The sequence below is a fragment of the Meles meles genome, chromosome 10 (assembly GCF_922984935.1).
Source record: "Meles meles chromosome 10, mMelMel3.1 paternal haplotype, whole genome shotgun sequence".
Classification (NCBI taxonomy): Eukaryota; Metazoa; Chordata; class Mammalia; order Carnivora; family Mustelidae; genus Meles; species Meles meles.
In genome coordinates this window covers 44,631,496-44,648,272 of record NC_060075.1, presented here as the reverse complement: position 1 = coordinate 44,648,272, position 16,777 = coordinate 44,631,496, and the positions used below count along the sequence as shown (strand labels likewise).

The 16,777-nt window shown below is 34.2% G+C and overlaps 1 protein-coding gene across 4 annotated transcripts in view; it reads left to right on the top strand.

Annotated features, from left to right (window-relative positions):
• BBS9 (Bardet-Biedl syndrome 9) overlaps positions 1–16,777 on the top strand; it is a 466,978-nt gene that overhangs the window by 190,192 nt on the left and 260,009 nt on the right. For all 4 annotated transcript variants that reach the window (XM_046020573.1, XM_046020572.1, XM_046020574.1 and 1 more), the window contains 5 exons: positions 3,179–3,255; positions 6,201–6,254; positions 11,922–12,024; positions 13,557–13,661; positions 15,750–15,764. In XM_046020573.1, the coding sequence (XP_045876529.1) occupies positions 3,179–3,255; positions 6,201–6,254; positions 11,922–12,024; positions 13,557–13,661; positions 15,750–15,764 (354 nt within the window). The remainder of the gene's footprint in view (positions 1–3,178; positions 3,256–6,200; positions 6,255–11,921; positions 12,025–13,556; positions 13,662–15,749; positions 15,765–16,777) is intronic.

The following is a 16,777-nucleotide window of genomic DNA, read 5'->3' as shown; positions in this document are numbered from 1 at the left end:
ATTTTAAAGTTGTCATTACCTTGATCCTTCTGAGTATCTTCAAATAACTGCTAATTAAGGTAGGGATATGCCCACCGACTTGGGTACAAAGTTCATTATTTATATAACCTCAAATTTTAGTTAATATTTGAAGTTCTCTGACACTTTTTTGCCATCATCATTTGGTTTTAGTCCTAAAAACAAAACAAAACAAACAAACAAAAAAAACCCACATGCACAACCAAAAAAACCCAAAGTGCAGCTTGTAAGAAAGAGGGACTTTTAAAATATTTTATTTCTAGATATTGAAAAAACTTAGTATCCTTATAAAACTGTGGTGTATTTCTTTATTAAAATACCTGTAATTATATAAAAGCACAGAATCATTTCATTATAGAAGATTATGAGAAGTTAAAACTGAACTTTTTGATGACCTCATTATTCATTTAAATGCCATTTAGCATAGTGACTTTAGTTCACAAAAAGAAGTTCACAGTCTTGTGGATTATTTTTGGTACTTAGAGCTTTTTTATTTCTTCAAAGCAAAAGTTTCAGCAAAATTTAAAGCCAATTTAAAGAGTACATTTTGTTGTACACATGGTGTATATTATCTACTGTAATAAAAGTGTTTTTGAAGCTGATTTTATGTGTGTAACTTATATGAGGAATGTATGTTGTAAGCATGAAATTATAGTAATAATTTCTGTATGGCTCATGGGTTTTGAAGCTTTTTATATTCAACTCATTAGTGTGAATCCTGCCTAGGATTTCTGTTACCAGTAGTCAACAGCAACTGTTGTTTGGCACTTTCAAGGGCAGAATTTCCTTATAATTTAGCAGTTGATCATTCTATACCTGGGGTGTGAGGGAATGGGTATGATACTGCGATGGTCTCCCACACAGTTGTGTCTTCAGGAAGTGAAAGAGAACAGTAAGAAAGAGGCATATAAATGAAACTCTGCACCCTATTGGAAATATGTCTAGGATAACTAAATTGCCTTTACCATTGAGTCCTAGAAGCATTGACTTGGTGACCTTGTTAGGAGATGTGTTGTTTAGGGCTATGTCTGGCTGCACATAACACAATACCCAAATAAGGTGGCTTAAGCAAGGCAGAGGTTTATTTCTTTCCCATAGAAAAGAAGTCCAGCAATGGGCAGATCCGGGTTGGTCTGGCAGTTCCACTGTCATCAGGGACTCCAGTTCTTTCTCTCCCAAGGTCATCTATTGGTCCAGGATGGCTTCTGGAACTCCTTCTCTCACATCTGCAGCTGAGTCAGCCCCCTTAAGGATCTTTCCTGGAAGCCACACCCTGAGCAGCTTCTACTCACATCTCACTGGCCACTCCAAGCTTACAAAAGAGGCTGGGAAAATTAGTGTTTTAGCTGAGCACTTCGTTGCTCAGAATAAAACTGAGCTTCTTTTAGTAAAGAACTGAAGAATGGTTATTGGGTAGGCAAGGAGCAGGCTTTCGTATTGTTACTAAATAAGTTATGGAAATTCCCACACTGAATATTACAGTAATGGTGGGAATGCTTGATCACAATGGTAGGTAGTTCTTCTCTTTGTGAGACAGCTGATTCCTGTGGCATCATCCAAGAACTTTCCATGTTTTCAGTCAGCTATCCTTGGTGTGTGAGGGGTGTTTCCTCTCAAGGTCACAGGGTAATTTCAGCAGTTCCAGGTATTATGTGCAAATATGATTTACAGGGAAGAAGAGAGATATTTCTCTCAAGTCTCCTTTTTTATTACGGGGAAATAACTTTCCCAGAAGCATGTGCCAGCACCCCCACTCCCAACTTTTCCTCACCTCACGTCTGCCAGGATTAAGTCCTGTGCTTACGCCTAAAACAACAAATGGTCAGGGGAATGAAATCACCATGATTGGGTCTGACCAATCCAGTGACTTTGAGATGAAGGCGAATGCCTCCCTAGAATTATAGCTCTGCCACAAAGGAGGAGGAGGGGAAAGTAGATGTTAGGTAGACAGCCAATAGTCTGTCGTGTATATATATGTATGTATATACATACATATATATGAACATATGTATATATATATACATACATATATATACACACACAAATATTTGCATATACATTTATGTTTCTTGTTTATTTAGGATCTGTGTCATTTGTTCATCATATCTCATTATGCACTGTAAACATTTTAAGTCATGAAATTATAAGTTGTGAAAATAACATGAATATGGTAAAAATAATTCTAAGAGTTTTAAAAGGGTAGAACTCCCAGATCTTAGTTCCTCTACATTCTATAAAGGTAACCTTTATCAGGAGTGTTTGTGTATTCTTTAAAAAAATTTTCATATTTTTTTTTTAAGATTTTTTATTTATTTATTTGACAGATTACAAGTAGGCAGAGAGGCAGGCAGAGAGAGAGAAGGGAGGAAGCAGGCTCCCTGCTGAGCAGAGAGCCCGATGCGGGGCTCGATCCCAGGACCCTGAGATCATGACCTGAGCTGAAGGCAGAGGTTTTAACCACTGAGCCACCCAGGCGCCCCAAATTTTCATATTTTTTATTTTTATACAAATATGTGCATATTAGATGTATTGTACTACCTCTTGCTTTTTTTTTTTAATTAATAGATACATCCTGGAGTTCTTTTCATATCAGTATATAAAGTTTGAGAGCACTCTTATTTACAGCTTTGGGCTTTGGATTATTGCACAGCATACCATAATCTAGTCAACCATTTCCCTGTTAATAGAAATATAGAGATTTAGGTTGTTTTTGTTTTTGTTTTTAAAAACTACCAGCAGCAGAGGAGCTTCTTGGGCGTGACTGTGAGTATTGGATAAATGCTAAGGAGTAGAATTGTTAGATCATAGGGTATGTATATTTTACATTTTGATAGTTCTGACCAAACTTATCTTCAAAAGGGTATAGTTTGGGCTTTTACCTATAGTGTTAAGGAGAGAACATTGAAGTTCCCAACACTCTTCAGTCACTGGGACATATTTTGGGCAATATCTTTGGAGAAAAACAGTTTTTCTTTCAAATTTTGTAGCAGGGGAAGAATTATCATCAGGTTTCTAGTTCTGTAATGCATTAATTTTGTTCAACTTGTGAATATGTTTATGGGGTTGTTTTTTGATACGTGAGATAGAAAAAACTTCTTAAAAAACTATATACAGCAGTTTTGCTTTATGATTAAATATCATTTTTCTTTTTAAATTACAGGTATTTGGCCCATGACTGAGAGAGAAGATGACTTGAAAGTTTCTGCCATGGTTTCTCCTAACTTTGATTCAGTGTCTGTAGGTATATTCACAGACTTTAAAAGGGTTTATGATAGTGGTGGACTATGCTGATTTGGGATCAATATGTACTGATTGAAATTTTTGGTCCCCAGATAGAAACTTAAGAGAGGACAACAACTTTTAGTCTTTATTACCTTCTAGAAAAAACATTTCCAATCTTTTAGTGAGGAGTTCCTAGGATTTTGGTCTAAAAAAAGGAGAGGAAGGGGCAACAGTAGGAGAGGTTTTCCACATTATTCTGAATCTACTTTTATTTTTTTTTAACTTTTTCAGTACCATAATATTGAGATAATCATAATCCAGGTGAATAATACTGACCCTACAAGAATTTTGTTGAAGGTTCAATGAGATAGTGTTCATATATGTATACATATATATGAATGAGGAGGAGATAGGGAGGGAAGGAGGGGGTGTCTTTGTGTGTTATTTAACAAACAGTTGAGCAGTTGGGCCAGGAATTATTTTTTCCTACCATTTCTATCTATGTGACCCAGGGCAAGGTATTTTATTTTCTTTTTCTTAATTTTTCTCATCTGTGAAGTGGGAATAATAATAGAATCTACTTTGTTGAAGTGTTATGATAATTAACAATATCATTATCATCAAATTACATTTTAGTTCTTTTAACATTATTATCCTCACCCCCACCAACACCACCACTGCCACACACTGCTTTCCACTGCTTGTCTCATCCACTGCCATATCTTTAGTGTCTGTCACTTAATGAGTGCTCAGTATTTTTGCTTCATAAATGAATGGAGATGAGAAGCAGCAAAGATGAAAGAGAGACTGTCCTTGGTCATGTTGTCCCACCTCCTTGTTTAGTTTTATGTAGGCACTTGTTAGATTATAATTGGTTATGTCTCACTGCCTGCAGTTTGGGCAAAAATCTATTAAGTTTATCTGTCTCTGAATCAGAAGTTCATCAGTTTTGGCAGGTGATCAAATTCACTGCTTTTTACTATATTTGGAGTTCATGTCATGTAATTTTACCTAGGAAATGACTTCGATATTTAGGTATCAGAGCATAATATAGTAAGTACTTGTCCAAAGTTTTCAAAGATTAATCTTGGTATAAAGAGCCAACCCAAGCTGTGATAAAAATCACGTTAACATTGCCATAATATAGTAAGTTGGGCATACTTAAAAAAAGTACTATATATGAAAGAAACATTCACTCAGCTGAGTCACATAGTAGAGGCACTGTTTAAAACATTGGCCATTCAGCACACACCATTTCTCACTCTACCTGAAAGCTGTAGTCTGAGTGGAACATTTTTGCTTAGTTAGCTGACAAATGTACACACATTTTCTTGCCTTGGAAATGATTCTTATTTTCCTTTGGGCAACTTATATAATTTTTTCTAGGTTCTCTTAAACATAAGCTATTTGGAACCAGGAATTCCCTTTCTGTTCTTTAGTAACTTTTGATCTTTGCAGGAAAAGGCCTTGTGTAATAGTACTTTATTGTAATGTATATTTCCCTATTGGTAACTCAGAGTGCTGTTTCCTCTTGACTAGGTGTCTCTTTCCAGCTTCATTTTCCCTGTCTTACAATTTTTTCCTTCTTAAGAGATTCCCGAGAGTATCATATTCATCCCATTAGAACACACTGGCCCAACAATTTATGTGGTATGGTGCCATGGTGTCTTTGTGTAGTTCTTTGTCTCTGGCTATAATTTTATCTTCCCAAAGGACTGCTGTCCTGGAAGTACCTAGGTGTTTAAACATGGATTGAAAGAACAGGAAACAGGAGATGTTGGTTTCTCTTCTAGATATGTGGGCAGCCAAATGTAAAACATTTCCTGGATTTCAGGTTCTTGCTAGAGCAAAAAGCCTGGCTCAGTGTTTTATTTTGTCATTATTTATGAAAGCACACATGTAAAAAATATTATAATTTCTATTAGAGTGAGGTCTTTTATAGATAAGACAAGCATTGCTATCTTATCTTTTGGATTGAGAAGGTGGATCATAGTTCACACATGGTTTTCTATGGATTCATATATAGAATATGAATCTCCCCACTCTTATGCTGATACCCAGTACAGTATAGCCATCCCTGTTGCTTAGAAGTGACTTTAGTCTTTCTTAGTAAAAAAAATTCCAGATAAGCTAACTAAAAGTACAATAGGTCTATTCATTGGTTGAATTAGTGATTTTATTAATATTAATTGTTCCCCGGTCATGGATATTATTAGAAAATTATATTACCCTTTCGTCTTATTCTGTCATGGAGTGAGCATTTTTTCTTTTCAATCTACCACTCTAATAAGTAAGTTATAATTTCTAAGGAAATGTTTGCCCTATTATGTTATGCTCTGAATTCTTTAAGAGGTAGGATCAAGCAACCCAGGCTGATGTTCAAAGAATGACCTAGTTTATGATATGAATTATTAAAAAAAAATACACTTCTACTTTTATTTTATTTTCTAGGTGTAAGGCCCTTCAAGCTTTTTATCATTAATTATATGTCTTAGATATATATTATTAATCAGAATACAACATATCTTTGGCAGGTGAAAATATAAGGACCTTAAAAGGCTGGCATAATGCTTATCTGAGAAATACAAGGAGGCTTTCTTCTATATAATATAAAGAACAAGTTAATATAATTAATTTCAATACTTAAAAATTTTTTAAAATTTAAATTCAATTAGTTTCAACACTTAAGTAAATTTGGCAAGAGAACAGTTTGATAATAAAATATGATTTTTTCTTTCCTTTTTGGAAAAGGTTTCTATTAGCTTATGACTTTCCAGTTGAAGGTATTCAAAAAACTACATTAACCCTTTTAGTCTTCATTAGAGTGATAAATCCTTTATGATTAGTTCCCTGTTTTGGTGGTGGGAAGTATATATTGCACTCATTGTGTTTACTCATTGATGGACATGTAATTTGAAACCATTCTTTCCTTCCTTCTCTTCTCAATTCTGTGTTTACAGCAAGCTACTGATGTTGCAGTGGGAAATGACCTTGTCCCTTCAGTCACAGTTAAGGTATTGTACCATGGTTCTAGACTTTATTGCGCAAATGATATTACACATTTCATCACATCTGCCACTGTTGTCACCCTATGACTGGCTTATGGAAATGTAAAACAAACACTTGAAATTTGTATATTTCCCTCAGCTTTGGATAGCAAAGATAACCTTTATTTTTTTCCTACAAATATAAAACTGATAATTGCATTCATAGCCATGTTACGTAATATAAATAATTTTTATGAGTTATGCTTAACCATTATGTTTAAATGATCTAGGGTATTTTTTCTAGAAACAAAATTAACATTTTAAGTATGTTGGAGGAATTGTGTCATTACCACTTATGATAGACCAACCAGTTGATTGCAGCATCATATATATAAGAGAATCATGCATGCTAATATCTTTCTTCTATATATAATTATGTGTATGTTTGAGAGGAATTTCTGGTCATCTACCTGCCATGACATTAACTTTAAATGGATGTATTTATAGCAAGAAAATATTAAATGAAGAAGCCACAAAGTAGAGTAGTGACAAATTGATAGTCCTAAAAAAATAGAATATGAAGGATGTGGTTTTGGTTAAGATTTTTAGTCCTGTCATTGTAGAATTTTAGAACTAGAACTCAAATGTAGAACCCTCTTAAGGCATTTAGATTAAAGTGTGGTAATCAGTCAGCACGTTATTAAGTTGAAAATATTTATCACTGCCCAGACCTCGGAGCCAGGAAAAGTTGTGGATCTTGGCAATTTGCTTAGTCAAAACTTGGATAGGACTTTATATTTTCTTAGATTATGGGTTGCTGTCCTTGGAGGAGCTTGACAGGGCACCAGGCTTTACCAATTGTGTTCGCTTACACTGGACCCAGCGGGTGGCCCAAGTGTGGGGATCTTTGGTAGAAGTTGAAGGGAGCCCAATCTTGTAACAGTTTCCTAAGCTAATTTTTTTGGATTCTTGCCACTAGAAACAAGGGTGGTCTTTCCCCACTTCTCCCTCCCCCCATCCAATCAAAGGCTCTATCTCATTAATACTTCTGAGTCTGGAAAAGCAGCAGTGGCAAGAAATCAAACGCTAAAGAAAAAAACAAAAACCAAAAAACCCCTGCAGATTTCCAGGAATGATCTATAGACTTTTGTGTAGAGAAACCTCTTTTTTTATCTATCTACTGATAATGTTCAGACACACACACATAATAATTCAGGAGCACACTATAAACTGCAAAAAGAAATCCTGTACTTAAACCAGAAAACATTGCTTATGCTAATTCCTACCCCCCCTCAACTGCTAGTTATTGCTATAAGTAAATACACCTTTTTCACCTATGCAGTTCTTAGGCTTTCATGTGTAATAATAGCCATCTTAAAATGATGGTATGACACTACTGGAAAATTCTCCTTCATTAGCGGAATTTTTATATTTGAGAATGACTAAGTCTCAGCTCTCTTTCTTACTGCCATTATAAGAGCTCGAGAAAGAATGCAACACACAAGGGTTGCATAAAATCAGCTGGACTTGTACAGCAGACACAGTGACTTCCTGATTCTGTCTGACAGTTTCTCTACAAATTTTGCTATAAATCTCTTCTTATAGCCTTTTATAACAACAGCAGCCAAGATATATAACCATGCAAGTTTCCATCATAATAAATCCTGTTAATTGAGAAAATTTTTCCACCCGTTCCAAGTGAATGAAGATGTGGCTACCTTGAGTATGTGTGTGTGATGCGTGACCATCTATTACAGGCAACTGAGGCAGAGTGGTTGTTCATACCTGGCTTTTGGAGTCATATTTATGTATCTAGGATAAAATTTGGTATTATATTTCTTAGGATCATATTTCGTTTTGTTAGAATCCAAAAACAGCATGGAAAATTCTTGCATTAATGTTTTATATTTTCCCCTTAATATTCTATAATTATTTTTCTCTTAAAATATGAGGTTTATGATCTAGCCAAGTCTTTAACTCTTTTTTTTTTTTTTTGGCTCAGACACAAGTCTTCTTTGTTTCTCCAGTTATTTTCATCACACATCTCCTTGATTCAGATTTGAAAATGCCTAGGCCATTGTTGGGGTTTAATAAATCTGTGCACAAGAGCTATCATGATCTTGCTAACAGTGTAAAATTGTGTGATCATTGTCTAAGTACACATTGTTATGCCAGGCAGAGTCAGAATGTCTGTTCTCTCTCTTTTTTAAAAGATTTTATTTATTTATCTGAGAAAGAGAGAGAGAGAGCATGAGAGCACAGGAGGGGGAGGGGTGGAGGGAGAGGGAGAATCAGGCTGAGCAGGGAGCCTAATGAGAGGGCTCAGTGTGGGGCTTGATATGGGGCTCCATCCCAGGATCCTGAGATCATAACCTGAGCCGAAGGCAGATGCTTTACTGACTGAGCCACTGAGGCAGTCCGGATTGTATGTTCTCTTATAAGTAGCTTATTACTGCTTTAAGGATTTTTCATTTTCACTTTTAAAACTAAGCTCTTATGATATATTCCTAGTGATAGCTTTCAGTTCTCTTGCACACATTGGCTTATTGGTGATTATTTAGCTTCTCTGAACCTCTTTTTTTTTAAACTGTGAAGTGAGGATACTTTTTAAATGCAGGGTTGTTTTGAGACTTAACCACAGTTGATTAAGAGCATGGGTCTGAATTCTGGTAGACAGAAGTTAAATGTGGTTCTTTGACTTAGAATCAGAATGGCCTTGGGCAAATTATTTAGCCTCTCTGAACCACAGTTTTCTTTTCTGTAAAATGATGTATAGTAATAGTACCTGTTTCATGATTTTGTGAAGATTAAATGAGATAATGCATACAATTTATTAGCATGGTTTCATTAATATAAAAAAGTTGTTAATGGTTATCATTAATATTATTAATTTATTTAAATATATATGTGTAGACTAGCATTATATTATTACTTATAGTAAAATATTTAAGTTGTGTCCTGTTTATTTAGTGGACCTGGCATAATTTCTTCTTCCCGTAATTACCATCAGGATTTTACTAAAAAAAATGTTGTTTATAATGACCAGATATCATGGAGGAAGGTTTGCTTGTGGTATGCAGATTCCCCTCATGTATTCCCAGGGCTTATAAATTAAAAATTGAGGATTCATTGTTCATTTGCTGTGTTTTTGTATTTATTCCCCGGGCTTATAAATTAAAAATTGAGGATTCATTGTTCATTTGCTGTGTTTTTGTATTTATTTGCATCAGTAGTTATCTGTTAAAAATTTTACTTTGCAATTCAAAATTTTTGTGTTTAACTTATTTTTTAAGTTGTATAGAATACCCACATCATATAAAATGAACGCAAGATACGTACTAAATTTAATTATATGTATATAATGTTTCTGGGCCAGGTGCATATTCCTGTATATTGTTTCTTTCTCTATAGCGTGTGTGTGTGTGTGTGTGTGTGTGTGTGTATATTATATATGTGTGTATATATATAAATATATATTAATGAATAGGTGATACATGCCTTTTAATTAAGAGAAATTTGCAAACTACTTATTTTTTTTTTTAAGATTTTTATTATCTATTTGACAGAGAGAGACACAGTGAGAGAGGGAACACAAGCTGGGAGAGTGGGAGAGGGAAAAATAGGCTCATGCTGGGCAGGGAGCTCGATGCGGGACTTGATCCCAGGACCCTGAGATCATGACCTGAGCCAAAGGCAGACACTTAATGACTGAGCCACCCAGGTGTCCCGAAAACTACTTTTCTTAAAAATAATTTTATCCTTGTACTATGTGAGTTAATGAAATATATCTGTCTCGTATACTAGAATCTAATAACTAGATTGAAAGTTGCTCTACAGCAAAGGTATGATATAGAAGGATGCTTCTTAACTCTATTAGTACATGGGTATCATCTGGGGAGCTAGGAAAAAAACCCAATACCCAGAACTACCCCCAGAGATTGTGATTCAGTTGTGATTCAGTTGGTATACCAACCCTGCCTGGGCAGTTGACTGTGATAAGTTTGGCTTACCATACCAGCCACATGAATGAACTCATCCAAGGGATGCTGTTCAAAGGCTGGGACTTTTAGGATACAAAAGTCCAAAGAGAGAACATGTGCAGTGAAAGTAAGATATTTAAGCTTTTTCTTTGATAGCCTGAAAATGATGCCCCTTTGCACTGTGGCCCAGTAAAAATCCGTGGACCTAATAGTTTCTGCTGATGTTTTTCTTGATGGGGAGTTAGAGAAGTCCTGGCCTTCTCTTCCCATACCTGCCCTATTTCCCAGTCACACTGTTTCCCGAGTTCTTAGCTTTTGATTCTAATCTGGGACGGTTTTCTTAGCATCACCATATAAGTGCCCAGTTTAGAAATGCAGCCAGCTGAGATATGCGACAATCAATATTACCACTCTTTGATATTTCTATAATTAGATCTGTCATGTATTTTTGTGTTAAGCCATGGAATACTGTAGTGCTTTGATATGTATCTAGACTAGTAACTATCCACCTAGTAAGGAAATCCTTCCTTAGAGAATAATTTATGCAAAAGGTGGTGTGCAGATACTAGATAAGATAATCCCGTTGCCACATTTACACATGAAAAGAAATGAACATATATTTCATGATATAATTATTCACCAAGCACAGGGCGGATTTTTTCATTTGCTTTTGATAGAACATTTTTAATAGCTTTATTAAGTTATAATTCATATACCGTACAATGTATCATTTAGGAGTTCAGTTCTCTGATTTTTACTGTATTTACAGAGTTGTGGAACCATCACCACAATTCAATTTTAGAACATATTTGTCCCCCGTAAAAGTAACCTCATGCTCCCTTCCCTCTTCCATCCTCCATCCCTCCCTCATTCCCATCCCTCAGCGACTACTAATCTATTTTCTGTCTTTATAGATTTGCCTATTCTGGACATTTTTAAATGGAATCATACAATATGTGGTTCCTTGTGACTGGCTTCTACCCCTTAGCACAATGTTTTTAAGGCTTACCCATGGCGTACCATGTGCCAATACTTCATTTCTTTTGATTACTGAATACTATTTTGTTGTAAGGATATATCATATTTTATCTGTTTATCAGTTGATGGACATTTGGGTTGTTTCTACTTTTGGCTATTGTGAAGAATGCTGCTATGAAATCTGTTTACAAGTTTTTGGGTAGACATATGTTTTCATTTCTCTTGGCATGGAATTGTGAGGTCATATGGTAAATTTATGTTTAATTTTTAAAGAAACTATCAAACTGTTTTCTTGCATGGCTGTACCATTTTACATTTCCATCAGCAATGTATGAGATGTCTTTCCTCACGTTCTTGCTAACACCTATTTTTGTCTGTTCTTTTAATTATATCATTTTAGTAGATATGTAATAGTATCTCATTGTGGTTTTAACTTGTATTTCATAGTGATTAAAGATATTGAGCATTTTTTCATGTGCTTGTTTGGCCATTTCTGTATCTCCATTGGAGAAAGGTCATTTAACTCCTTTGACCAGTTTCTAACTGGGTAGAAAGTACCGCTTATCTACTTACCCATTAATCTGCTATTTACGTTACATGTTATGTTTTGCCACTACTCATTTTTTCTCAGATAGTGTTTCCTAATTATTTTCTAGTGATTTTTTACATACTTGTGCTATCCTGTCAACTTGGATAAAATGTAATTTTCTATTAATGACAATTTCTGTTTCCTTAGGTCACATTGCAGAATCGACTGGCATTGCAAAAAGCCAAATTATCAGTCTATGTACAACCACCTTTAGTATTGACCTGTGATCAGTTCACCTTTGAATTTATGGGTATGTGTTCTGCTTTGGCTTAAAGTCTATCTTGGTGTGAGGTTTTCTTTTAATTAAAAAAAACTTTTTTTTTTGTTAGTATGTTTATTTCATGGCTATATTTCTTGTCTGAATAATGAGCCTGGTATCTTTCTAAAATCAATGATTGTGTTGTTTTGCTTATATTTTCCCTCCAAACATCAAGCATGAATGGTACTTTTTAAAAAAAATAGCAATTCAGTGAATGGTCATTCAGCTGAAGTAATTATAGATTTTCAAGTGCTTTCCTTAACTACATGGGCCTGTAATTGTACTTAAATACTATAATTTGGAAGGCTTTCTTTATTGGTGTTTCTCTAGTGAGCTGTTTATTGAATCAGTTATGTCTGAAATAAGAATATTGGCTTTAGAGCCTGGCCAAAATTTGAATCCTGGCTCTGACACTTACTCGATGTGTAACCTTCAGCAAGTTACTTATGAATTACTTGGAACCTCAATTTCTTTTAATCTGCAGAAAGGGGATAATATCTGGCAGGGCTGTTTTGAGGATTTAATTAGAAAACGAATCTATGTAAGATATCTCTAATAATGCCTAAAATAGTAGACAAGTCATAAATGGCAACTCTCAGTAAGGTTTCTTTGCACAGAATCTCTCATGCCCTATCATTTACATCCAAGTTGTCATTAGTCCTAGCAAAATGATTTCTGATTTATCTTTATAATCTTTTTCTTTCTTTGTTTACTGCTGCTGTTCAACTGGTTATTCTGTATCTTATTCATGATGTCAAGAACATATTTCTCTCTTTTGCCTTTGTATTACCAACCCTTACTTGAGTGCGCCTGGCAGATAGGGGGAATTAAATAATATATTAACTGAAACACTGAATGAATGGTTGAATGGTTGAAGTAATCTTGTAGGTGATGTCCAGATATTGGGTTCTCACTTATTTTCTAATTATTTTCACAATACTTCCAATTTGTCTTTCTAAAACACATTCTGAACAGTTTATTTTCCCAGTTAAAAGCATCTTAAGACTGCCTACCTCAGGTTGGAGGTCAAATACATGAATATAGAAGGTGACATACAATCTGCAAAGTTGTTACAGTTATAGTTATATCCATATGCAGTAACCCCCTCCCATTTTCCCCTGCAGTCTGTATTATAGCCATGATAAAGTGTACTAATCCCAGTTCCCAAATTCTTTTGCCTTTTTGTGTACATTTTTTTCTGATCATTCTGCCTATTCATCTGACTAAAGAGAAGCAATGATGTAGAATATGGGCACCCTTGCCCTGAAGTCAGTTTTCAGTTCTCTATTGGATATATGACCTTGGGCAAGCTTCTTCATCTCTCTGTAGCCAGTTTCCTCATGCACAAAAGCTGGGGACAATAATAGTACATACCTTACTGGGTTATTGTGAGGATTAAATAAATTAATCCATGTAAAGTGCTTAGGATACTATCTGGCGTGTAGTGTATGCATAATTTTAACTGTTGTTAATAATAATTGTCCAGCATTTGAAACTTAATATTACTTTCACATTTCTTATAGCACCAGAAATGAGTAGAACGGTATCCTTTTCTGTTTATCTGAAAGGGAGTTACACACCACCTGAACTGGAAGGAAATGCTGTTGTTTCTTATTCCAGACCATCAGGTAAGCACACAGTTGTTCACAGATTTATAATCCTAATTACTACTTCTAAATAACTGGAGTTATGAGTTAAATGTTTAAGTGTTTAAGACTGAAAGACACATTGTGAAATGATACTGAATGGTAAAATAATTCTTTCCTACTGTTAAATAAAATTGTGTGTCCAAATTACTTTTATGTGTTATGGATTATTAGAGATAAGCTGTTTAACTGATTTCCACATATAATGTTTGATTCTGTCTTCTCAACAGCAAATATGATATATTTTTATTCACACTCAAAGTATGGTATTAGACTTCATTTATTTGAAGAAAAAAGAAAAACCTAGTCTGAATTTGTGAAAAAGACTATTATGAATTGCTCTAATATAAAGCAATATTCAGAGTTTCAGACACTGTTTTAATGAATGACTAAATAAAACTCTTTCGTATCACACATGTTAAAACATTTAAGAATGCATTTACTAAAATTTGATCTGTTTTTTCAAGAATTCTTTTGAAACAAGTTATCTTCAGTCCAGTTGAGATTCAGTTAGTGTAAATTTTAACTTCATTTGGTCAAATTTTATAGTTTGGCTTTTTCTCCTATGCAGTGAATTTTTCATATTAACTGACAATCTGTTTATTGGTAGAATATGAATAGTCATTTCTTTTTTTTCTGGTGTTTTAACATAGTGTAACTGATAACAGGGTATTTTAGCAATGTTACATTTGTATTTTTAAAACTTTTATGTACAGTTTTTTTAGTTCTAAAAGTTTTAGAGATGCCTTGATTATCTTTTTCTTTTCTATTGATGTCCACTTTGCATATTTAACAATTTTTTTTAATAATTATAGTTTTAATTTTGTCTAAGCGAATTTTCTGACTTATGCATTTACAACTCTGTACTCTGAGATGATTTTATACATTTAATACATATTTTCAAAATGTATTTCTTCTGCTTTGTAAGTTATTTTGTATTAGGTTGTTAAAAAATTCATTATTAGCCAGAATCGACCATCTTGATCATTTATTTATATTTTCAAAATTTGTGGTAATGTAACTATTTTATGTTTAAATGACTTTGAGAAAGCTGGCTTCAGAAAGAAATACAAAATTTCCATAAGGCATCAAAGAGTGATAGACTTTTTTAGTTGGATATTTCTGAAAAGAACATTGGGAGTTTTAATGTTATTTTAATTTTGAGTTGTGAAATAAAAAAGAAAGAAATATTTGACTAAGATCTCTAGATCATTTATCATTGAGCGTTTCCGTAATCATAGGGACTTTCACACATTTTATCCTTGTTATACTTCAAATATGTGTGGCAGGTGTTGATGTCTTAATTCAACTAAGTATTTCACTTGTTTTCAGGGAAGGGGGTAACACTGGTTGAATATGAATTTAACATAGAGAAATGGATTATGTAGCAAGTGGACAAAATGCTTTGAAAATACATTACGATATTGTAAAATCAGTCTGTGATCTTATGGTTACACATACCATTTTTAACGATTATGCTTTTCTAAAGACAGAAATTAAAAGATTATAAATTATTGCTAAACCAAAGAACATAACATTAATTAGTTGAAAGTCAATTAGAAATTAAAATGTAAAAAATGTCTATAAAAGTAAAGGAATACCGAGACAAGCCAAAACCAAAGAGACATTATAATATAAATGAGAGTAACTGAAAATACCGTGTATTTGGCCTTGCACTCAAATTTTCCCCCCAACAGTTCATTTAATCCTCTTGATGTCATTTATATTGAGTCTGGTTTGCTCTTGGTCTAGATCATATACCTTACCTCTTTTTATTTATTTATTTATTTATTTATTTATTGCCATATTTACGCTGGAATAACACACTGTCATGGACTTCTGAGAATGAATGTGCAAATATATTGTTAGATTTCACTTATTCATGTTATACTCTTCAGTTGTGAATTGACTTATTTTTGTTGGGGCCATTTAAATCATCTGAGAGACTCTTGAAAATTTTAGTTTATATTTTTAAACAGGTGTATATTAAATTTGTATTGTAATTTTACCACAAATAATTTGTTGCATTCTTTCTTTCCTATCCTTTTTCGCATTGCCTCTGATGGATAGATCGAAATCCTGATGGTAAGTGAAAAGATGATTTTAGGACAAAATGAATCTCAGAATTGAAATTTGGTCTGTGAATTGAACTAGTATTATACCATAAATGAGCTATTTTTAACAGACTGCTATTTTAACCACAGACACTTCTTTAGGATGATTCACTGCCTTCATGGGTCTATGGAGAGGATCATAAATGTTTCCTCTCATAGAGACTTGCCATTCACTATTAGTTGTTTTAGAGTCATGAAAAAGAATGAAGCTCCATGACTGTTTTGGGAAAAAAAAAAACCAGAGTGTCATTGACCACTTATATCTGTAAGTTTGGGTGATTTACTCATATGCTCTGCTATCTTATTTTACTTAAAATAAATAGAGAATAAGGAAAAAACGGTGTTTGTCACTGAATCTAATTGTTTGCTTTCTTTTTCTTTCTTACTATCTTTTTTTTTTTTAATTGAAGGCTGGAGTAAAGCGGTCAAAATGTAACTAGGGTATAGGGAAAGGATAGGCCCTTTTTGAGTCTTTTGATTATGGGGTCTTTTTGATTATGCTAGTGATTTTGATGTTTGTTCTGTGACCAAAGAGCAGCCACTAAATGGTTTTAAGTATGTCAAAAAGTGCATGGATGTGAACATGCACACACATGCTTTTGCCCTGGAAAGGAGAGGAATAGAAATGTATTGTGGAAAGATCACTCTGACTGCAGTGTGAAGAACTGGTTTTGAAAGACAGCCAAATTGCCTGTCAGAAGCTCAGTTGGAGATTATTGCAGTAGAGTAGAGTAGAGGCTATGGAGATGGGGCAGAGACCTATTCAGACCTCGGCTCAGTAGTAATGAGCACCTCTAATGCACAGATTTTCATATCTGAGTACCATATCTAGACAAAGGGATCAGGGTTTTTCGAGAAAGGTCTGGAGAAGGGATAATAAGAGAGCATGTCCTATATTGTTGGGTCAGAAAGCAAAGAAGTAGTCAAGAAATGATCACAGTACATCAAAATGATTCATATGGGACACTTAGAGCATCAAAATCA